The sequence below is a fragment of the Cucurbita maxima genome, unplaced genomic scaffold, assembly GCF_002738345.1.
Source record: "Cucurbita maxima cultivar Rimu unplaced genomic scaffold, Cmax_1.0 Cma_Scf00009, whole genome shotgun sequence".
Lineage (NCBI taxonomy): Eukaryota > Viridiplantae > Streptophyta > Magnoliopsida > Cucurbitales > Cucurbitaceae > Cucurbita > Cucurbita maxima.
The window spans coordinates 2328953-2351219 of record NW_019272025.1 but is presented as its reverse complement, the minus strand read 5'-3'; the positions used below and the strand labels follow the sequence as shown (position 1 = coordinate 2351219).

The 22267-nt window shown below is 36.8% G+C and overlaps 4 protein-coding genes and 1 long non-coding RNA gene across 14 annotated transcripts in view; 4 read left to right on the top strand and 1 right to left on the bottom strand.

Moving 5' to 3' along the window:
* Positions 1-5147, top strand: part of LOC111484210 (phosphatidylinositol/phosphatidylcholine transfer protein SFH8-like) — a 6261-nt gene extending 1114 nt beyond the window's left edge. Inside the window, exons 2-14 of the mRNA XM_023130713.1 lie at positions 611-914; positions 1341-1440; positions 1519-1785; positions 1891-1968; positions 2547-2648; positions 2756-2805; positions 2915-3014; positions 3105-3203; positions 3308-3421; positions 3670-3802; positions 4088-4485; positions 4659-4733; positions 4820-5147. Of these exons, the coding sequence (XP_022986481.1) occupies positions 611-914; positions 1341-1440; positions 1519-1785; positions 1891-1968; positions 2547-2648; positions 2756-2805; positions 2915-3014; positions 3105-3203; positions 3308-3421; positions 3670-3802; positions 4088-4485; positions 4659-4733; positions 4820-4840 (1841 nt within the window). The 3' untranslated portion in view covers positions 4841-5147. The remainder of the gene's footprint in view (positions 1-610; positions 915-1340; positions 1441-1518; positions 1786-1890; positions 1969-2546; positions 2649-2755; positions 2806-2914; positions 3015-3104; positions 3204-3307; positions 3422-3669; positions 3803-4087; positions 4486-4658; positions 4734-4819) is intronic.
* The window catches only part of LOC111484348, a 19931-nt gene extending 11142 nt beyond the window's left edge, over positions 1-8789 (top strand). Inside the window, exon 2 of the long non-coding RNA XR_002718491.1 lies at positions 8758-8789. This is a non-coding gene — a long non-coding RNA (uncharacterized LOC111484348). The remainder of the gene's footprint in view (positions 1-8757) is intronic.
* LOC111484212 (phosphatidylinositol/phosphatidylcholine transfer protein SFH3-like) lies at positions 5729-10357 on the bottom strand. Of its 8 annotated transcripts, none has more exons than XM_023130718.1 (12): positions 10253-10357; positions 9856-10018; positions 8832-9457; positions 8067-8144; positions 7824-7975; positions 7642-7741; positions 7473-7565; positions 7273-7386; positions 6756-6873; positions 6300-6682; positions 6122-6199; positions 5729-6034 (listed from the first exon to the last, which is right to left on the bottom strand). In XM_023130718.1, exons 2-12 carry the CDS (start codon positions 9899-9901, stop codon positions 6011-6013), a joined length of 1812 nt encoding a protein of 603 aa, XP_022986486.1. In that variant the 5' UTR covers positions 9902-10018; positions 10253-10357; the 3' UTR covers positions 5729-6010. The 8 variants fall into 8 exon arrangements, with proteins under 8 accessions (XP_022986486.1, XP_022986484.1, XP_022986487.1 ...); XM_023130716.1 differs by having other exon boundaries at positions 9856-10024; positions 10253-10354; XM_023130719.1 differs by lacking the exon at positions 10253-10357 and adding an exon at positions 10110-10226 and having other exon boundaries at positions 9856-10024.
* A 3474-nt stretch (positions 10358-13831) lies between these two features.
* LOC111484230 (diaminopimelate decarboxylase 2, chloroplastic-like) lies at positions 13832-19603 on the top strand. The gene is made up of 8 exons (XM_023130745.1): positions 13832-14375; positions 15215-15389; positions 16780-16929; positions 17205-17366; positions 18497-18682; positions 18911-19033; positions 19151-19240; positions 19355-19603. Exons 1-8 carry the CDS (start codon positions 13897-13899, stop codon positions 19433-19435), a joined length of 1446 nt encoding a protein of 481 aa, XP_022986513.1. The 5' UTR covers positions 13832-13896; the 3' UTR covers positions 19436-19603.
* A 1048-nt stretch (positions 19604-20651) lies between these two features.
* The window catches only part of LOC111484218 (bifunctional dihydrofolate reductase-thymidylate synthase-like), a 6145-nt gene continuing 4529 nt past the window's right edge, over positions 20652-22267 (top strand). For 2 of the 3 annotated variants that reach the window (XR_002718465.1, XM_023130729.1), the window contains exon 1: positions 20889-21019. The gene's annotated coding sequence lies outside the window, so the exon portion shown is untranslated. Of the gene's footprint in view, positions 21020-22267 lie in introns of all 3 variants that reach the window. The other variant, XR_002718466.1, reaches the window with a different exon arrangement.

Below are 22267 nucleotides of genomic sequence, written 5' to 3'. Positions count from 1 at the left end.
GGGGGGGGGGGGGGGGGGGGTGTTCACATATTTTGAAGATTTGATGGGTTTGGTGTTCGTGTTTGCTCTTCAATTGGGGCTTCAAGGCCGAGTTAATTGAGGAAGATAACTATTTTTGGGGGAATTCATGCATAAAACACACATACACGGTTGGGAGTGTTTTGTTTTGTGTAATTTTACTTCGGGGTTCTGTTCTTGAAGTGAGACAGCACTAGGGATTTATCATATTGCCTCCATTTTGAGATCTTTATTGTTTCATCAAAATCATGAACTTTGGTCTTGGATCAATGGAGTTCTATTAGAATGATAAGCTTTTCATGATCAGGTTTGATTCATGTAGAATTTGACTTTCTAAGGCTCAAACTATTTCTTGATCTAGCTGTCTTCATAGAGATTTAGCAATTCCTGACGGATTACATAACAGTCTTTTCAGTTTAGAGGGTTTATTTTGATGGTAATTATGTCATCTTGTTTGTGGTTAACTTCTTGAGTTCTGGAAAGGATCTGGTCATCACCTGCTTGTACCATGCATTTTTTATCATCTTGTCCAGTCTCATCAAAATTTTGGTGTTTGTACACGCTCTTAATTATGCATTGTTGTAAATGGTAGGTTTTGAAGGGTTCTCTGGTAGTGATGAAAGAAAAGAAAGGAAATCTGATTTTGAAAACTCCGAGGATGAAAGAAGGACTAGAATTGGGTCTATAAAGAAGAAAGCTCTAAATGCATCTTCCAAATTTAAACATTCCCTCAAGAAGAAGAGCAGCAGGAGAAAAAGTGATGGTCGGGTCAGTTCTGTTTCTATTGAGGATGTCAGGGATGTTGATGAACTGCGGGCTGTTGATGCGTTTCGTCAAGCACTAATAATGGAGGAATTACTGCCTGAAAAACACGATGATTATCACATGATGTTGAGGTACTTAACCTTTTGCTAGTCCTCGTGCATATCATTGTGCGTCATGATGTTACTGGTATTTTTTTTGCTTCCTTCATTTTTTCTTGAATGTATGGTTAATGAAAATAATCTGTTACTACCGAAATGCTCGGAGTTTGGTTTTATTCATGTTGGATTACGTATAATGGTTTGATAACAGAAAGCAAATGTCCTTCTGAAAGAAAGATTGATGTAGTTCAATTTGAGCATTTAGCCTAATTGCCCTGTCTCGCTTAGTCTTGTAAGAGCCTCGTACTTAGTATCCATGGAGCCTTTGTGCGTTAATAAAGCAGTGTTCCCAACTCCATGATACCTGTCTTCATGATGTTCAATTTCTCTAACGAGCAGCATAATTTTAGCATATTGTTTCTAGATGATATGATTGTAATATTCCAATCGCCTTTTCAGGTTTTTAAAAGCTCGGAAATTTGATATCGAAAAAGCTAAACATATGTGGGCTGATATGCTTAATTGGAGGAAGGAGTTTGGTGTTGACACAATAGGTGAAGTAAGTACATGTTAAACTTTTTCTTAAAAAATATTTATGAAAAATCTGTATCCTTATTATGCTGACAATTTCTCCCAGGATTTTGAATTCAAAGAGAAAAATGAAGTTCTGAGGTACTATCCTCATGGATATCATGGGGTGGATAAAGAAGGAAGACCTATTTATATTGAAAGGTTGGGAAAAGTGGATCCAAACAAACTTATGCAAGTGACGACCATGGACCGATATATAAAGTACCACGTACAAGAGTTTGAGAAAAGTTTTTCTATTAAGTTTCCAGCTTGTTCTATTGCTGCAAAGAGGCACATAGATTCAAGCACCACAATCTTAGATGTTCAAGGCGTGGTATGTTGGTTCTAGATATTATTGTGTTTTTATTACTCAAGGGGTTCGTGATCAAGCCATTCTAATTAATTTTAGCTTGCACATTTTTGTTGTTTCTTTATTTAGGGCCTTAAGAATTTCACGAAGTCTGCTAGGGAACTCATCATGCGGCTGCAGAAAGTTGATGGTGACAATTACCCGGAAGTAAGCAACTTCACATTTTTTTAATGACAACATAAAAAACATATAATATTCGCAATCTCAATCATCACTCAAAGTTGATGCCATTGTGAGGTATGATGAATGGAGCTTTAAATTTTGTAGCGTGCCTTTCTTTCTGGTCAATGTGTATCCATTACTCCAGCGTTGCTGCATTTCACTTGGAAAACACATAGATTAGTGCAGGAACATAACAAATAGATGAGAGAGACTAAATTTTGAACTTCATTTTCAATAAGACACTTCAAATTATTAGACTAGTGATTGTTTGGTTTTGGATATTATTCATAATCTTTACATAACACGTTGCCTCATGATACTATCACTAGACATGTCAGGATTTTGAAGGGTGTAATGTACAAATGGTCGTGTTGTCGACATTAGACTACATACTGAACAGCATATATTTATACATCTTTACTCAATTCTAAGAAGTTACTTACTCGTTTTTGCTTTTTCTTGGGTTTATAATTCCATCTCCTTTCTTCTTTTACACTTTCTTAGTCTGATATTTATCATGTAGTCATTTACTTTCTTTAATAGTATCATTTACTTTTGTACAGACTCTCAGCCAAATGTACATAATCAATGCTGGTCCTGGATTCCGGATGCTATGGAACACCGTGAAGTCTTTCCTTGACCCCCGAACAACATCTAAAATTCATGTATGTAGTATCTTTCATTTTTCCCCTATTCTTTTGTCGTTATTCTAGAATTCATTTATGCTGTTCAGGTTATGACTTTTGTTTTTCTGTATTTAAATTTGTGTTAGGTTCTCGGGAACAAGTATCAAAACAAATTACTTGAAGTAATTGATTCCAGGTAATTGGGGTTGATTGATGTCCCAGATACCATATATCATGTCTTTATCCTTTTCTTTTTCAGTCATTAAAACACTCAGTTCATTTCATTAAGTGCATGTTTTGTGCAGTGAGTTGCCGGAATTTCTGGGTGGAAATTGTACCTGTGCAGATTCGGGGGGGTGTCTTCATTCAGACAAGGGGCCCTGGAGAAACCCAGAAATTTTGAAGGTTGATTCTGCCATTCGAACCTTTGATCTCTTATCATTAGTTCTAATTTAGGGGACGGTATTTGAATCATGAATGTGCAATTTTTGGCAGATGATTCTTAATGGTGAAGCACGACAAGCCAGACAGGTTGTAAAAGTTCTAAATAGCGAGGGGAAGGTTGTTGCATATGCTAAACCACATTACCCAATGGTAACTTCTATATTTAAAGAACTATTATGAGTAGGGGATATTTCTCTCGTAATTTCTATAACAAATCATTAAAACGTTATTTTTTCTTTACTGAATTATAAAAGGTGAAAGGTAGCGATACATCCACTGCTGAGTCGGGATCTGAAGCTGAAGAGATCGCTTCTCCCAACGCAATGAAGAACTATTCTCATCTCCGTTTGACTCCTGTTCGAGAAGAAGTAAGTTTTCACTTGTTAATAGATCTATGTGGTTGCTAGGGAATAAATGTTGGTTTTAGTTGTGATTATGAGCATCCTACTGTCCCTTCTCTTTTTACATATCAACTTGTGTTCGAGTTTGCATCTATGTTTTAGCCTTGCATGGTTGGAAAACTTCTTGAGTGCTGCTATCCACTGCATCATAGTTTATACCATTAAAAAAATTTATAGCTGTAGATTTTCTTAACGTTACACATTGGTTGTTGTAGGCAAGAGTTGCTGGTAAAGGAGGCTTTGTTGCTACCTTCTCTGGGTATGATGAATATGTTCCCATGGTTGACAAAGCTGTTGATGCTGGATGGAAGAAGCAAGGTTCACTCCAACGTCCTAGCGCCTTTAAAGGTTAGCAAGTCCAATCTGATCAATCGTAATTTCTGTGAACCATATCGGTCAATAACTTTGGACATCGTAACATATTGATCGAATCATGCCCACAATGCTGATGGTTGAATATATACTTTTCTGGTTAGGGACCATGGTAGAAAAGGGTTGATCGCAAATATAAAGAACCCTTTTTAATGATAAAATGCACGCCAAGTTTGGGATTTGTTTCAGACGTTCTTTCGTAATTTTTAGGACTTGGATGATAGTTGCCCAATGAATTTAAGATTTCTTTATCTATTGTAGGGGTTCTTCCACTGCCTGATACTCGAAAAGCACCCGAAGCACTTCATACTCGAATGTTGGTAGTACTCATGGGGTTCTTCATAGCCATTTGGGCTTTCCTCCGTTCACTAGCATGCCGGATGAGTGGGAAGAAATTGTCTATGGGGAGTCGAAACACCCCAGAATTATTGTCCTCTGATCAAACAGCCACGGAGGAGAATCGCTCCCCTTCACCGATTGCTAAAGTTACGGAAGCAGAACTCCTCTCGAATCTAGTAAAGAGGCTGGGTGAGCTGGAGGAGAAGGTCGATACACTTCAATCGAAACCATCGGAAATGCCATACGAGAAAGAGGAACTATTAAATGCTGCTGTCTGCCGTGTCGATGCTTTAGAAGCAGAGCTGATTGCTACCAAGAAGGTATACTGCTAGACTCTTTATCTTCTCAGTTTTTGAAGCTTGAACTTTCTGCTATTTAATCATTCATCCTCTTCACATATGAGTCACTTGTCTTTGTTGGGTCGGCTGGAACTTTTCGTGTGTGTGTTTATTGTGTATGGACGTCTAGTTTAAGTCGTAATTTTACCGAGCAGGCTCTGCACGAAGCATTGATGAGGCAAGAAGAACTGCTCGCTTACATCGATAGCCAAGAGGAAGCGAAGTTGCGGGTAAGCTAATATACTTACTTCTCCCTCCCATGTTAACAATGAAACCCAGTTTCCTGATTGATGTATGTCCTCCTTTCATTCATTAGAAAAAGAAATTTTGCTGGTAATATGAACATCTCATCTCGGTCTCGGGAGAGAGAAGAGGATTCCGCTGAGTGCAGTTGGCTCTCATGTATCGACCACGTCGGAGTTTAAAGATCCGTTGCTCGCCGCCGTTGATCTAACTGTCTTTATATTTCAATCAATGATGTGATTATCTCCGAAGAGGAGGAAAACGCATACACAGTCTGTGTGAAGAAATTACTACAATGTGAAGCTTTCTTGTTTGATAAGAATATGTATTTACGCTGTAAGATTTTTGTTCTGTGTTTTCACCTTCATCGGAATGAAATGAATTACCACAGTTCAAGATAATCGCGTTCCTTTAATTTATGATTGAAGGAGAAATTAAGTGCTAATATTTCGTTAAGTTTAAACGAACGGATGTTACCGATATGAGTATAGTTCAATTGATATAAAGATTAATATAAAAAATTAAAATACTTTATCTAAAAATGACAGAATTTTTTTTACCTTCTAAAGTAGAAAAATGATCGTTTATTAAATTAGAAGTGTTAATATATTAAGTTAAGCGGATGTTATCCATAATATGAATATAGATCACGTGATGGAATAATTGAACGATCGGGGTTAAATAAAAGTTGAGTATTATGATACATGCTCGTGATTCAAGCAAAATTAAAAAAAAATTATTTTTTTAGATAAAAAATAATCTTTTTTATTTGTTTTCTCTCTTATTATTTCATCGTATCATCCAATTGATGATGAGAAAAATGCAAAAATAAAATAAAATAATAATAATAATAATAAATAAGTAAACTTCTGATATATCGAAAATTCGAACTGAAAATTTAATTGATATCATATATGATTATTTTTTTTCACGAGTACAATATCTTGGAATGAGACATTTAATCTTATAAAAGATAATAAGTGCCTGATCCACTGAGCTAAATGCTCGGATTGACATCATATACAATTTCTTAAATCCAAAATAAAATTTTAATATACAAAAAGTGACGTAATAATACCAAATAAAACAGTCTCAAATACATTCCAAAATACAAACAATTGGAGAGAGAGATAGAGACAGAGATGGAGAGAGAAAGAGGAGGGAGAAACTCTTTCTCTCTCTACCCTATCTTTCTTGTTCTTATTATTATTTTTTTTAATTTTTATTTTTAGCTCCTATATATTTGGAACTCCAACAACGTTAATCACATTCCCCAGCGGAATGGGTTCTGCAAAAAACACACAAAAAAAAAACACAAAATCAATAAGAAAATCACAAATTAAAAAAAAAAAAATTCATTAGTTAGCTTCATTACCACCATCATCTTCTTCTTCTTCTTCTTTTCGATGTAGCTGCTGAGCTCGGCCGCTCGAGAAAGAGATTCCTCGAGCGCCTATAACAAAATTTCAATAATCATTGTGATATATCAGTTTATGCTTATCTCGCTTATTGCTTATCGTATTAAGAATATGAATTTAGTAATGAACGTTCACCTTTTTAGTTTCTTGCAATTCTTGTTCCAAAGTTTCGACTTTGCCCAAAGCAATGTTGAGCATTTCCTCCTTATCAGCTGGCATGGCGGCCGGTTTCATGTTGAGGACATTGACCTTCTCTTCGAGCTCCGCCATGCGCTTCATCATTGTCATGTAGTCGCTAAGAGGCACGGCGGCGGGGGGCGGCAATGCTGGATGTCTTGGCATCGAACCGTCGTAGTAGACCGTGCTGCTGTAGATGGCTGCCTCTGTGAGCTTCTTTGGCATGGTTCTAGTTAGCCGGACCATTGTCACTATTCCCATTACCACAGCCATTATTCCTCCAACTAGGTTGTTGCTGAACCCATCTGGGACTTTGTAGTTTTCATGCACTGCAAATGGGTCTGATCAACATTGTTCTATCAGCATCCCTATGTTCATGTTTGTGAAGAACATTCTATGGTTTAAAGAACATACCTTTGGATAAATTGTATTTTTCATTTGAAATTGCCCAATTTTGATCCATGTTGTTATCGGCCACAGGGACGAACTTGTTATATTGATACTCGCAATTCATCTTTTTCGCCATTTGAACCTGAAATTTACAACAAAAACACCGAAAATAATATCATAATCTTTTGAAGAATCTGTTGAGGATTGTTGGGAGAGAGTACCACGTGGCTAATTTAGGAATGATCATGAGTTTATAAGTAAGGGAAACCCAAAACAAAGCCATGCTCAAAGGGGACAATATTATATTGAAGATCCGTGATTCCTAACATGATACCAGAGTCATGCCCTTAAGTTAGCTATGTCAATAGAATTCTCAAGTGTCGAACAAAGAGTGTACTTTATTCGAGAATTCCAAAGGAAGGAGTCAAGCCTCGATTAAGAGGAAGCTGTTTGAGGGCTACATAGACCTGAGGAGAGGCTCTATGGACAGAATCATCCTTTTTCTCAAATGGGTTTCTTTCAAATTCTGGATGGAACTTACTTCCTCTGCTGCTGAAACAGGGGACGGTTTTGCTTGCTTTGGGGACCTGCAAGACTCCGCCGCCGCCGCCGCCACCTCCTCAGGAGCTGATTCTAAGTTGGATGAACCACTTATCTGCAAGAAAATGAAAAATTAAAGGATTTAAAGAAGAAAAAAGATGGGTTTTGTTAAAGTTTTGATTTTGATCATCATATTATTGCCTTGGTTGCCGTGTTGTCATCTTCTGAAATGGTCTTCTCTTCAACGTTGGATACTGACCTCCTCCTGCATTTTCCTTCACCATTTTGAACCATCTGTGATAATTTCATCGTTTTAGTTCTTGATTCTGTAAAAAACACGACCATGGAAGATGGGATGTTTTGAAGTAACCTTAATGATTTCTGGGTCGTTCCATGGTCCCTTGTCGGATCTCATACAGCCACCCTTGTCGGCGCAGGTGCAAGAACCTCCAAGAAACTCGGGAAGTTCACTGATTTTGACAAACAAAAACACATTCAGAGACAAGAAATGGGTTTTCTTTGATTTCAAGAACGAAAAAGAAAGAACCCCACCTAGCATCGATGATCTCGAGCAATTTGCTCTGATACTTATTGCCAAGAACATTGATTTTAGCTGTCGTTTTTGGGTCAAGAAACGATTTCACAGTGTTCCATAGAAGCCTGAATCCAGATCCAGCGTTGATAATGAACATTCTGTTCAATGTCTTTAACCAGCACAAAACAAATCCCACACTGTCTCAGTAAGCAAATTAGGCCTTAATGTTCCAAAAGTTTTGAACTTTTTCAAAAGGGTACCTCAGGATAGTTGTCACCATCAACCTTCTGCAGCCTCTGGATGAGTTCCCGTGCAGATTTGTTGAAGCTCTTGAGTCCCTGCAGGAAAATTCCACCGTTATCGTTCAAGACGATCGAGAAAACAAGAAACAGATACGTTACGAATATTGAGGATTGTTGGGAGGGAGTCGGGCATTGGCTAGTTAAGAATTGATCATGAGTTTATAAGTAAGAAATACATCTCTATTGATACGAGGTCGGTTGGGGAAGCCCAAAGCAAGGCCATGAGTCGTGATTCCTAACACGGTATCAGAGTCGTGATTCCTAACATGGTATCAGAGTCGTGATTCCTAACATGGTATCAGAGTCGTGATTCCTAACATGGTATCAGAGTCGTGCCCTTGACTTAGCTCGATTAATAGAATCCTCAAGTGTCAAACAAAAAAGTTGTGAGTTTCGAAAGTATAGTGAAAAGTGACTCAAATGTCAAACAAAAAAGGGTGTACTTTGTTTGAGAACTCTATAGGCTTTATGGGAGGCTCTAACAAAGAGAGTAATTTGTTCGAGGACTCCATAGGGTCTTAAAGAGTGTACTTTGTACGAGGACCCCATAGGCCTCAGAGGAGGCTCTACAGTGTACTTTTCGAGGAGAGGGTTATTGGGAGAGAATCCTACATTGATATGAAGCCAAAGCAAAGCAATAAGAGCTTAGGCTCAAAATGGACAATATCATATCATTGTGGAGAGTCGTAATTCCTAATAACGAAATCAGAGTTTTCAACATACCACGCCTTGGACATCCAAGATGGTCGTGCTCTGATCAATATGCTTCTTAGCAGCAATTGAACAAGCCGGGAACTTCATAACAAAGGTCCTCTCGAACTCACGGACATGGTAATTCACGTATCTATCCATCGTCGTCACTTCCAAGAGCTTGGTCGAGTCGACCATCCCGAGCCTTTCGATGTACACGGGTCGTCCATCTTTGTCGACTCCATGATGACCTTGTGGATAATACTTCAACACGTCGTCTATCTCCTTGAATTCAAAGTCCTCCATTATTGTGTCGGATCCGAACTCTTTGCGCCATTGGAGCATGTCCGACCACATTTGCTTTGACTTGTCGATGTCGAACTTTCTAGCTCGCAAGAACCTGAGCATCATGTGATGGTCGTCATGTTTTGAAGGGAGGAGCTCTTCTAGTATGAGAGCTTGGCGGAAGGCGTCTACTGCTTGTAATTCCTCTGCGTCGATGTCGTCTTCTATGGAAATTGACATCACTCTGCTGCTGTTTCTTCTACTTTTCTTCTTCATTGAATGTCTGAACTTGTTTGAGGCGTTGATTGCTTTTTGCTTAAGAGATGCTAGCCTTGTCTTTCTCTCTTCCTCCGACATCTCGACTTCGTTGGCTCCTACGACAAGAAAAGCAACAACATTTTAGAACAATGGCTCCTCGAGGCTAAAACGCATCCACTAGGAAGAGGTTTCTACATTAGGAATGTTTCGTTTCCGCTCTCTAACCGATGTGGGATCTCACCATCCCCTCAAAGTTTTAAAACACATCCTCAACGATTATAATCCACCCCCTTGAAGGCCCAGCTTTCCCTTTCGGGTTTTCCCTTAAGGTTTCATCCACTAAAGAGAGGTTGGTTTCGCCCGATATCTAACTCTTATACTATTTGTAATAGCTCAAGCCCACCAATAGCAGATATTGTCTTTTTGAAGGATGTTTTGTTTCCCTCTCCAACCAACCTAAGATCTCACATCTTCCTTCGTTACTCGCTCATTTAGGAGATAGAAACACACATACCTTTACCCGGTCGGTCGAAAGGATCGGACGACATGTTGTCACACATAGCTTGCTATCCTAAGGGAGGTAGCTGTGAGTGGAGACAAGGATCAAAAGGGTGAGAGAATCCAGCACGCTTAAATGTGTGTACAACTCCAGAAAACAGAGCCCTCTCTCTTTGTGCCTACAACTTCCACGTTAAACACATCAAACCCACATTAGAAATCCCAGAATGACAGCAAACAAGACACACAGTGCACAAAAAGAAGAAAGACCTTCAAAACTCCAAGAAAACAGGACAAGAAAACAGGACAAGAAAACAAACAAAATGGTGCACAAGATCTTGTCCCCTTCTTCTTTTCTCGCTCTGTCTCCTAAGAAGAAGAAGAAGAAGAAGAAGAAAGGTTAGAGGAAATACCTTTTGACAAGATGGCATTTGGGTGCGAGAGGTCGATAAGAAGAACAAATGTTTACTCAAAATAGGCCTCCAAATGGGACACCTAACACACATTGACAAAGTCTCCCAAGAAAATCATAGAAAAGTTTCCATTTTTACATCTTCCAATGCCGAAACCCAAGCCACTCCATCCATTCTTGTTCTTTAGCTGTCACCTAGAATAGCTTCCTTAACTTGTCACAAAACGACTCTACTTTTAGTTTATCTTCCATTTTGATACTTGAATCATTTGATTCATGTATAAACAGTGATGTACACGAATCAGTATTGTTATGCCTATATAAATATTTGTCTAGCATTGTTTTGAGTGGTAGAGTAATTGTCATTTTCAATTTACCTGAACGCAATTGGAAGGAACTTTGTAAGAGAGATTTTGTAGCGTGACAATGTGAGATTTAGACTGGTAAACACTTTGGTTATAGTGATTGTCTACCATCTATCAGTGGATGTAGGGGAATTTCTTATCTTTGAACCACGTAAATTTTTGTGTCTATTTGTTTAATTTTTGTTTGTAAGTACGTGAGTGCAGTTGATCTTGGTGCGGCCTCCGCTAGAACAATTGGGTACGAAAAACGCTATTTTAGAAAGGTTGACCTAAATAAAGTCAATTGGTTTGCATGTGATGATGGAGCTCCACATATTGAGCCATGAGCTGTGAATCCATAAAGAAGGAGAAAAAAGATGGAAAATTTGTATTAAACAATTGAAAATAAGAAGTACCCTTTATTCTTAAGAGTATTATTGTTTAGAAAAATGGTTTCTTTTATAAGATTGTGGAAGGCAACAACACTTAATATTCATGATTAGTTTATGACATTTGTTTATGACAACCATCCCATGATCGTTGAATGTCATGTTTTTTTTTTTTTTTTTTTGGACATTTTTGTCTTTTTCTCTTCTAAATTAATAAAAATATTTATAATAAAAAATACATATACAGCTAATATTCTGATTAAACTTTTATTGTGTTTTTTTAAAATTTTTTTAAGACTATATTTAAGAAACACTCATAAAATTTTAAAAATAATCTTCCCCCTTTATTTTTATAAAAAAGAATCTTACCGTCAATATATGAACGAAATCATCTATCGATATTTTATAAATTATTTCTAAACATTTTAATGTTACTTTTGAAAGTACGAGTATTTTTTGAACGTGACTGTGACAAAAGGTATTTTTTAATTGTTTTAAAAAAAGTTTAAACGTGTCTTTCAAATTTTTTAAAAAATTTAAGAATAATAATGAAATGGTGAAAACTCTAAGCTATTTTTGAAATACTCTCTTAATGATATTTTTTAACGGTAAAAGTATTTTTGAATATATATATATATATATATATATATATTTTTTTTTTTNTTTTTTTTTTTTTTTTTTTTTTTTTTTTTTTTTTTTTGCTTTAAATGTATTTTTTTTTTTAATTTAAGGGTATTAATTCAAATATTTTTAAGATAAAGTCAATAATATTTTTATTAATTTAGTTTAAAATATTGAACCAGAACTATTTTTTTTAAAAAAAAAATTATTTGCCTTTTGTCAAAAAAAAAAAAAATTATTTAACTTTAAAAGGTTTCAATAAAAATTAAAAAATGTCCTCTAATACAAAATATATATATATATATATATATATATATATGTTATTTAATTTTTGGAAACCGTAAATATTTGGTTTAAAAAATATTTAAACATTTTAAAAATATTTTTAAACTTTAAAAATGTTTAAATAATACCAGGTTTTAAAAATACATTTTAGTTTTCAAAATTTTATTAATAGGTTTAAAAAGAAATTAAAAACATCCTTAAACGGGACGAAGATATGTCATTTCCTACTTCTATTTAATATAATCTAAAAATAATTTATTTCAATAGAAACCATAAATTTGATACACAATAAAAGGATACGATAAATCTTTTTTATTTATTTTTAGGTAGTGAACGGAGTTCTTCCATTCATTCTATCCTATTCACTGGTATTTATCACTGATACGGGAAAAAATTTGTACTTTCTTTTGTCCCGGTCCATGGTCTGAACGAGTCGCACATACACCCTAGTACATGTTCCTTGACGCTGAGGGCACCCCCGAAGGGCGGGCGATTTGGTGATATTTCTGATTGGTTGTCTTGTGTTTCTAATAAGTTGTTTAATAGTTGGGATGTTGAATTGTATACATAATGAGTTGGTTTAGATCAATCCTAACCGGATGGTCGAGCTAAAAAATGACGTCAACACAAAGAAAAAACTGGAAGATTTATTTATGATTAGACAAAATTACACTTTTATCCATCGATCCCTTATTCTTCTGATAAGGAATAATTAGTCAATTCAATAAAATTATGTTTGTAATTTCATGATCCAATTTTTTCAATTTCGAACTTATTTTTTGATACAAATCACGATAATTGATATTTTTCATCGAATCTTTCCATGATTAAATCGTTTTAAGAAAAAAAAAAAAGTTTTTGATCGGAGTATTAAAAAAACAGAAATATCCCTTAACTATTAACGGATTAATAGCACTAATCTATATCCGCTACAATGCAATTATTATATATAAATTGATCTGTTATCGAGAGATTGGGCTAGAAAAGAATCGTGAAAATTCGAACCATTTTCATGTGGCAACTAATGAAATTAGAAAAGAGGACCTATTTTAATCAACTAATTAAAAGTTTTTTTTTAATATAATGGTAAAGAATAAAACAAAAGTAGTATATATTGTTAAAAAAAATTAAAAAAGTATTGCATTAGTGTATGATATAAAATATAAAAGTTTAGAAAACGGGCTATCTCGAACCTCATAGAAGGGTTTAGACTCTGGAACCTTTATCTTGTTAAATCGTGCTACACTCCTGGTTGGGTTTTGGTCTCTCACCGCTCTCATAGTGAGGTTTAGTTTGATATTTAGATCCGCCACGTCGGCCCTGACCATTCTAAGGGATTCTCTAAAGTCTTCAAACAATTTTGAGACTATCTGGACGATCGCCAGTTGAGCATTGTCTGAGCCCTTGACGCGTTCCTCTATTCGAGCAACAGAGCCTGTCGAACAATCCGTACGTTCAAAGATACTAACTCTTATGGCCTTGTCTTCTAGGGCCTCGATCCTAGTCATTAATTCAAGGATAGACATTGTTTCAAGGTGGTGTACCATCTCGTTGGGAACTTCACTCATGCAGAGTATTGTTCTTCGATTTTAGCTAATCGATCAGCCTGGGACTTCCCTAGTTGTTTCTTGGCGGGCATGTCTGTGTAATACTTTTTAAGGAGTCGAACTTGGCTCTGATATCACTTATCACAATCACAACGAACTTGCGATTGTGCTGCACTCACTTACCAGCAACAACTGAGTTAAACTCATTAGATAATGTATTTTTTTTTTTTATAAAAATTATATTAATAACCATTTTTTAAATATGGAAAGTTATTTTAAATATAAAGCTACTTTTTAAGAAAGGTTTAAAGTTTAAAGAATAATTTTATGGATAAAAAAGAATATATATTTTAAAGTAATTGCGAAATTCAGGTTACGGTCTTGTCTTAAAGATCCTCATAAACCTAAAATTGGAGGTTTACACTCTCTCAGCTGCGAAACAGTGAGGGAGTTTTAGCTATGGCGGCCGCAAATCTCTTCACTCCTTCACCTTCCCTACCCAGAACCCTAAAACACTCTCTTAACTCGATATCCATTGCCCGCGTTCCGATTCGACTTCACAAACCTTTCAAAAATCTCTCCCTTAAAGCTGTTCTTTCACAAAGCCCCTCTAAAACTCAGCCTGAAACAGCCCAATTTCAGCATTGTTTCTCCAAATCCTCTGATGGGTTCCTTTACTGCGAGGGGATTAAGGTTCAGGAAGTCATGGAATCGGTTGATAAACGCCCTTTTTACCTATACAGCAAGCCCCAGATAACTAGAAATGTTGAGGCTTACAAAGAGGCTTTGGAAGGGCTGAATTCGATCATTGGTTATGCGATTAAGGCCAATAATAATTTGAAAGTTTTGGAGCATTTGAGGAAGTTGGGTTGTGGGGCTGTGCTTGTTAGTGGAAATGAGCTTCGGTTGGCTCTTCATGCCGGTTTTGATCCCACCAGGTGAAACTTCCCTAGTCCTTTATTACCGAATTTGAGATTATAAGAGCTATTTGTTATGAGAAATTAACTGGATGTGGGTTTCATGATGAATTTCCGGTTGAGGATTGTTTAGAGGGAGTCCCACGTTGGCTAATTTAGGAAATGTTCATGAGTTTATAAGTAAGGAATACATTTCCATTGGTATGAGGCCTTTTGGAAAAACCATACAATTGTAGAGAGTTGTGATTCCTAACTTGGTATCAGAGCCATATCCTAAACTTAGCCAGGTCAATAGAAGCAAGGCCATGAAAGCTTATGCTCAAGGTGACAATATCATATCATTGTGGAGAGTCGTGATTTCTAACTTGATATCAGAGCCATGCCCTAAACTTAGCCATGTTAATAGAGTCCTCAAATGTCAAACAAAGAATTGTGAGCCTTAAAGGTGTAGTCAAAAGTGACTAAAGTGTCGAGCAAAGAGTGTACTTTGTTCGAGGGCTCCAAAGAAGGAGTCGAGCCTCAATTAAGGGGGGAGGCTGTTCGAGGGCTCAGATGAGGCTCTATGGTGTACTTTGTTAGAGGGGAGGATTGTTGGGAGGCGTCCCACATCGGCTAATTTAGGGAATGATCATGGGTTTATAAGTAAGGAATACATCTTCATTGGTATGATGACTTTTGGGGAAGCCCAAAAGCAAAGCCATGAGAGCTCATGCTCAAAGTGGATAATATCATACCATTGTGGAGAGTTGTGATTCTATTGCATATTTAATTGTTTGTGAACTTTTCACTTAAAAAATCTGTTTCCGCCCCATTGTTTTTCATTTTCTCGAACTGATTTTACTTTGACTATCGGTTTACAGATGTATTTTTAATGGGAACGGTAAGCTTTTGGAGGATTTGGTTCTAGCTGCGGAACAAGGTGTTTTTGTCAATGTGGATAGTGAGTTTGACTTGGAAAATATTGTGGCTGCCGCAAGAATTTCTGCAAAGAAAGTTAATGTTTTACTTCGTATTAATCCGGATGTGGACCCTCAGGTATGGTTTATAACTATTTACTATGGTTTTGTGTTGCTGCTCTTATTCTTCAACCGTTCATATCATCTGAAAAATTCAGTATGAAATGAGTTATCTTGTAATACATAAGTTTTATGGAAGGAGTAAGTTAAATAAATGTTAGCAATCATCTTTCAGTAACAAAAAAAACCCGATAGGGTGGGATTGCTGTTATAGAGTGTAACTCGTACTTCGTTTCTGATGAGGTATTCAAGCAAATGATAGGATAGCCCAAACCCACCGCTAGCAGATATTATCCGTTTTGGTCCGTTACGTATAGTTGTCAGCCTCACGGTTTTAAAACGTGTCTACTAGGGGAGGTTTCCTCACCCTTTTAAGGAATGTTCGTTTCCCTCTCCAACCGATGTGGGATCTAACATCTTATACTCCATCAATACAAGTGCTACCTCAATCCCCCAACTCAATAAATTTTCCCCTCCTATGCTCGAACTGGAAACTTGGTCTTGCTACTTAGTCACTTGGCTCCTTGCTCATCTTGTAAGAGTCGTACAACAGGGAGGCCTAGTGTTGTCAAGTTGAACCTTCTAACTCAACATTACTATTTGGTTCATCAAAAGCTTATTTGATGGATTCCTTGTGATTCACTCTAGGTTCAAGTGCAAGAAAGTTGGTTAAAACACCATAGTTTTTGCATAAGAAAAGGTCTAATATGAGTATTTCAGTTTATAATGCAGGAAAGGAGCAAGAATACCTATTGCTGAAGTTAACTTTAGACCAAAAAACTTGTATCTTATCATTGATTACAGTTAATATTTCCTCAAACAATTATCATGTTACCATGAAGGTGCGCCGTGCCATTCTAACCGTTCCCTAACTGAGATAAAAAAGGAATGCCTCCTTATCCTCCCTTCCCCTTAGTATTCGATGTTTTCTTAATCTGTTCTTTTATCTTTGTTGTTAACAAATTGACTACTCACTTTATGCATTACTCAATGATAGCATTCCTCCATTTTCAGTTTTCACCACTAAATCTGTAACAGCCCAAGCCCACCGCTAGTAGATATTGTACTTTTTGGCCTTTTCGTTCAGGCTTTCCCTCAAGGTTTTTAAAACACGTTTTCTAGGGAGAGGTTTCCACACCCTTATAAAGAATGCTTCGTTCACCTCCCCTATCGATGTGGGATCTCATAAAATCCATCTGAAACTTACTCTGCTCTCCGTAGTTAGCACCCAAATGCCAATATTTTGAAAATAATGCGTTCTAACCTTGAAAAGGAAAACTATTTCACATCTAATTGCAACTGAAAAGCACATATGAAGCTACCTATTTTTGCTATTTGTGTTTATAATTTGTGGTAAGTTAATTGTTATCATTCCATAATTTGATGGCTGTGTATAATTTTACTTATAGGTACATCCTTACGTTGCCACTGGTAACAAAAACTCAAAATTCGGTATTAGAAATGAAAAGTTGCAATGGTTTCTTGATGCTGTCAAGGCACATCCCGACGAGCTTAAGCTTGTTGGGGCCCATTGCCATCTTGGTTCAACCATCACCAAGGTAAGCTTTCAACCTTTACATCTTCCTCAATCTTTCATTATGAAATAGTTGTATTGAACTTGTATAAGCTGTGGCTATAACTTTTTAACATCTATACTGATAATTGTGCAAGTTCATGAACTGTTCGTGGTTGCTTTTAATTTATCTTGTCATTTACTTTTATCCTATATATGCTTATACTTCTTCGTTTGTTTTTGTTCTTTTTTTGAAGAGTAATACCATATGGTTTTTTTTCCCTTTTCTTGGATTACTGATATCATTTGTTTTTATGGTAGGTGGACATATTCAGAGATGCTGCAGAACTAATGGTCAACTACATTGACCAGATCAGAGATCAAGGTTTTGATGTCAACTACCTAAACATTGGAGGTGGACTTGGGATAGATTATTATCATGCTGGTGCCATTCTTCCTACTCCCAGAGATCTAATTAATACGGTCCGTCTTTAAAAAACTTTAAATATAGTTTTTCTATTACCGTTTTACTTATCTTTTGTTTAACCCGATCTAATTATTGTCGTGGGTTGAACGCTGATAGAGATTTAGTAATATATTGGTCATGTGAAAACTATTTAGTGTTGGAATAACTTTTTGACCCATCTGGCAACTTGGTATCCTTAGTAGTTTAGGACTCAAATTTGAATTGCTTGATGCATGAGATGAAGCTATAGTTCATATTACCCCGTCAATGAATCTGTAGTTCATATTGTTGAGGATTGTTGAGGGAGGAGTCTCATATTGACTAATTAAAGGGTTGATCATGAGTTTATAAGTAAGGAATACATCTCTATTGATATGGGGCATTTTGGGGAAACCAAAAGCAAAGCTATGAGAGCGTATGCTCAAAGTAGACAATATCATACCATTGTGTGGAGGGTTATGATTTGTATATGGTATCAGAGTCATGCCCTTAACTTAGCCATGTCAATAAAATCCTCAAATGTCCAACAAAGAAGTTGTGAGTCTCGAAGATGTAGTCAAAAGTGACTCAAGTGTCGAACAAAAGGTGTACTTTGTTCGAGGGTTCCAGAGAAAAAGTCGAGCCTTGATTAAGGGGAGGTTGTTCGAGGGCTCCATAGGCTTCAGGGGAGGCTCTGTGGTGTACTTTATTCGAAGGGAGGATTGTTGAGGATTGTTGGGAGAGAAGTCCCACCTCGGCTAATTAAGGGGGGTTGATCATGATTTTATAAGAGTAAGGAATACAACTTCATTGGTACAAGGCCTTTTGGGGAAACCAAAAGAAAAGCCAACCATGAGGGCTTATGCTCAAAGTGGACAATATCGTGCCATTATAGAGGAGTTGTGATTCCTAACACATATTACCATGTCGATCCTTATGCTTCGTGTGGTATGGTTCCCATATTGATGTTTCATGGAGTGTACACTTTTCTACGAGCTATTCTTTTATGTTTTTTACTACGGAGTGTCACCAAATTTAATTTGTCTGCACATCGTTATAAATTATCGCCATTGGGTTGAAAACAAATAAAATATTTTGGGCCTGTAACTTGCCTGTCGAGGATTATAATATGATTTGTGAACATTCTCAAATGTGGCTGCTAATACAGGTACGGGAGCTGGTCCTTTCACGAGATCTTAATCTAATCATTGAACCCGGGAGGTCACTTATCGCCAATACTTGCTGTTTGGTTAATCGAGTGACGGGGGTAAAAACTAACGGGACGAAAAACTTCATTGTAATCGATGGAAGCATGGCTGAACTTATCCGTCCTAGTCTTTATGATGCTTATCAAGTAAGTATTCCACTAGAATGATTGTATCTTGTTGTTAGACATACTAATCATGCTTGGAGATGAACAAACTCTTTTCTACGATCATGTCTTAGTTTCCAATATGCTCTTCGCTTTATGATTAGTATGACACTCTTTCTAAGAGTACTTAATTTGGGCCTCTAGGCTGCCAAATACACCATTTAGTACTTATTCGTGGCGATAATTAGATCGACTTGGTATTTGATGCAGCACATAGAGTTGGTTGCCCCTGCATCGCCTGGTGCCGAGATCTCAACTTTCGATGTGGTTGGTCCGGTCTGTGAGTCTGCAGATTTCTTAGGGAAGCAAAGGGAACTCCCAACTCCAACCAAGGTAGTATCTTATCCTGCTAGGGACCGGTCACGAGTCGTGGCCATGGTGATACTTCTGTAATATCCCAAGAAAATATAAGAACGTGATTTATAACGGGCGGGTAAACTTTCTTTGCAGGGGGCTGGCTTGGTTGTCCATGATGCTGGTGCTTACTGCATGAGTATGGCATCGACTTACAATCTCAAGATGCGCCCTCCCGAGTACTGGGTATGTCGCTTCTGCCTCGTTAACATGCCACTTAGGAAATCTAAGCTAAGCTAAGTTCATTTTGATTGCTCTGATCTTAAATGTAGTTATAAAAACTTGATTCTTTGAATTTAGGTTGAAGAAGATGGATCAGTGTCCAAAATCAGGCATGGCGAGTCGTTCGACGACCACCTCCGGTTCTTCGAAAATCTTTGATCAGAGATCCGAGTCCTTTCCCATTGCGGATATATCGCTTTTACAACATGTATGTTTGCTTTTTCCAATTGATCAAACAAGCTGTTAGCCAATGTTGACTTGTAGAAAGACTGTTCTTGAACTTGTGTAACCTTAAAAAGCAAATAAAACATGTTCTTGTTTCTTATCCTATGTTGTATGTGCATAGAAGAATGGTAGGATAGCTATCTCATTGAGCTAAAAAGATTAGCAGAGAGCAAATATGGAGTGGATGCTGGATCCTTAGCTGAATTGGTGACACTATTATTATGAATCTGCTGAGCTGATTGTCATTTTAGTCCTTGAGATTTGATAACGGTTTCGTTTGGTCCCAACGGATGGTATAACGATAGGGACGATCCAATTCACGTGCAAAACAGGTATACCTTCAATGTGTTAGTGTAAAAGACAAGTTAGAAAATACGATACGTACAAATTTAAAGAATAAAGCCGTACAAGTCTTTTCCCTTTATTTACTCGGATTTTCACATTAAATGTGAGATGATCAATCGAACCTTAACCAAAAGTTGAGATATGCTTAGATTAATAATGACTCTAAATTTGAATGTCGTTCCTTTCTTAGCTTCGCTTCAATCGAATTCATATTAAGCCACTTTGTCGAAGATACACAAGACAAATTGAACAAATCTCATCAAACTCATAAATGATAGGCTAAATTCATAAAAATATCCTTACGCGCGGTTATCTGTCTCAAAAGTTTTATAACACACTTAAACTTTTGAGAAAAAAAATCCTTAAAAATACTTTTATAGTTAGTTTTGGATCGAAATAGTTTTGAACTAAACAAAATTACAGTTAATCATCAATAGATGGACGAAAATCGTCTATTGACACATAAATTATCTATAAACTTTTTATTAATGGTACTTTGAAAATAAATTATTAACCGTTCCCTTCAAAATTAACGATAAAGATATTTTTAAGCTTATTATTGAAATTTTTAAAAACTTAATTTTTTTTTTTTGTTCCGTTCAGAATATTTTTATTAATTTAATCACGAGAATATTTTTCAAAAATAGTTAAAAAGTGATATTTCATTAGAGAAAGAAAGAAATGGATTCAATCTCTAAAGTCTAACAGAGAAAAATTTTCAAATCCTTTTAAGAACATTCGTTGAAAACAGGTGAAGAGAGAATAGAAAGAAAGTAGAGCCACACTTTGATCTCGAATATATCCATTTCGGATCATAGACGGCGGCAACCCGCAGGAAACGCGTCTTTGGATTATCCTCCGTTTACTTCTTCACCACTTTTCCACATAAACCCTCTTCCATTGGAGCCCAAACAGTTAAAAAACCAAAAAACAGCGAAACGGGATAAAGAAAATAACCGGTTTTTCATCCTAAAAAGTCCCCACCTGCTAGATTTCCCTCTCCTCCTCCCTTTTCACCATCACTCTACCCGTTTCAGAAATACCCATTTCGTAAAACCCCCCAAAATCCAAAGAACACAGCGCCCTAAACCTAACCCTCTTCCAATCGAAGCTCAGCCTAAGTTTATCTTAGGCTTTTTCGAGTTGAATATTCTTAGCCTGCGTTTAATCTCGGTGGGTTGCGCCTAATTCTCCCTTTTCCCCCTGATTTTGCTATGTCATTTTGGGATTGGATTGTTAGGGACTGAGTTTTGGGTTCTGTTATTGATTTTGCTTTCTGGGTTGGAGCTTAAATGCTCTTTCTGTAATTGGGTGATCGTCCAATGTTCTTATTATTCTTCATGCTTTTGTTGATTGAATTTGCATTTGACCTGTGAGTAGTTTATTGCATGTGCCCTTTTTTTTCCTTTTTCTTTTTCATGCGTTGTTGGTTTGATTCTGTCTCTTGTTCGTCTCTTTATGACATTATCCCTTATCTCTATTGCCAAGCGAATGTGAGCGGTAAGGATTGCGTTTTTTAAATGATCTTGCCTGCAATTTGTTAGGTTGGGAAGAATCTGGAGGTAAAGTGAAGGAACAAGATAAACAATTGTTTACATCTTTATCCTTGTTCTTTTGTTCTTTGATTTTGATGTTTTTAATTGATTCTGTTCATGTAAAAATATGGATTTGGAAGTCGGTTTCGTTTTTAAGTGGATTTCATTTGTTTGGAAGAATAATTAAGTGAATATGAAATTATGTACTGTTCCTTTGAACCAAAAGATAGATCAATTAGAAAAGTAAGCCATAGACGGAATGAAAGTTTAGCTTAATCCTCCTTTGAATGGTGTGATATCCCACATTAGTTAGGGGAGAATGAAACACCGTTTATAAGGGTGTAGAAACCTTCCCCTAGCAGACACGTTTTAATGCTTTGAGGGGAAGTCCGAAAGGGAAAGCCCAAAGAGGACAATATCTGCTAGCAGTGGGCCTAGGCCGGTACAAATGGTATCAGAACCAAACACCGGGCGATGTGCCAGTGAGGAGGCTGTTCCTTGAAGGGGGTAGACACGAGTTGGTGTGCTAGTAAGGATGCTAGGCTCCGAAGGGGGTGGATTTAGTGGGGGTCCCACATCGATTGGAGAAAGGAACGAGTGCCAGCGAGGATGCTGGGCCCTAAAGGAGGGTGGATTATGGTATCTCACATTGGTTGGGGAGGAGAACAAAACACCCTTTATAAGGGTGTGGAAACTTTTCCCTAACAGACGCGTTTTAAAGCCTTGAGGGGAAGCCTGAAAGGGAAAGCCCAAAAAGGACAATATTTGCTAGTGTTGGGTCTGGGCCGTTACAAATGGTGAACTATTTTTTTTTTTTTTTTTTTTTTTTTTTTTTTTTTTTTTTTTTTTTTTTTTTTTTTTTTTTTTTTTTTTTTTTTTTTTTTTT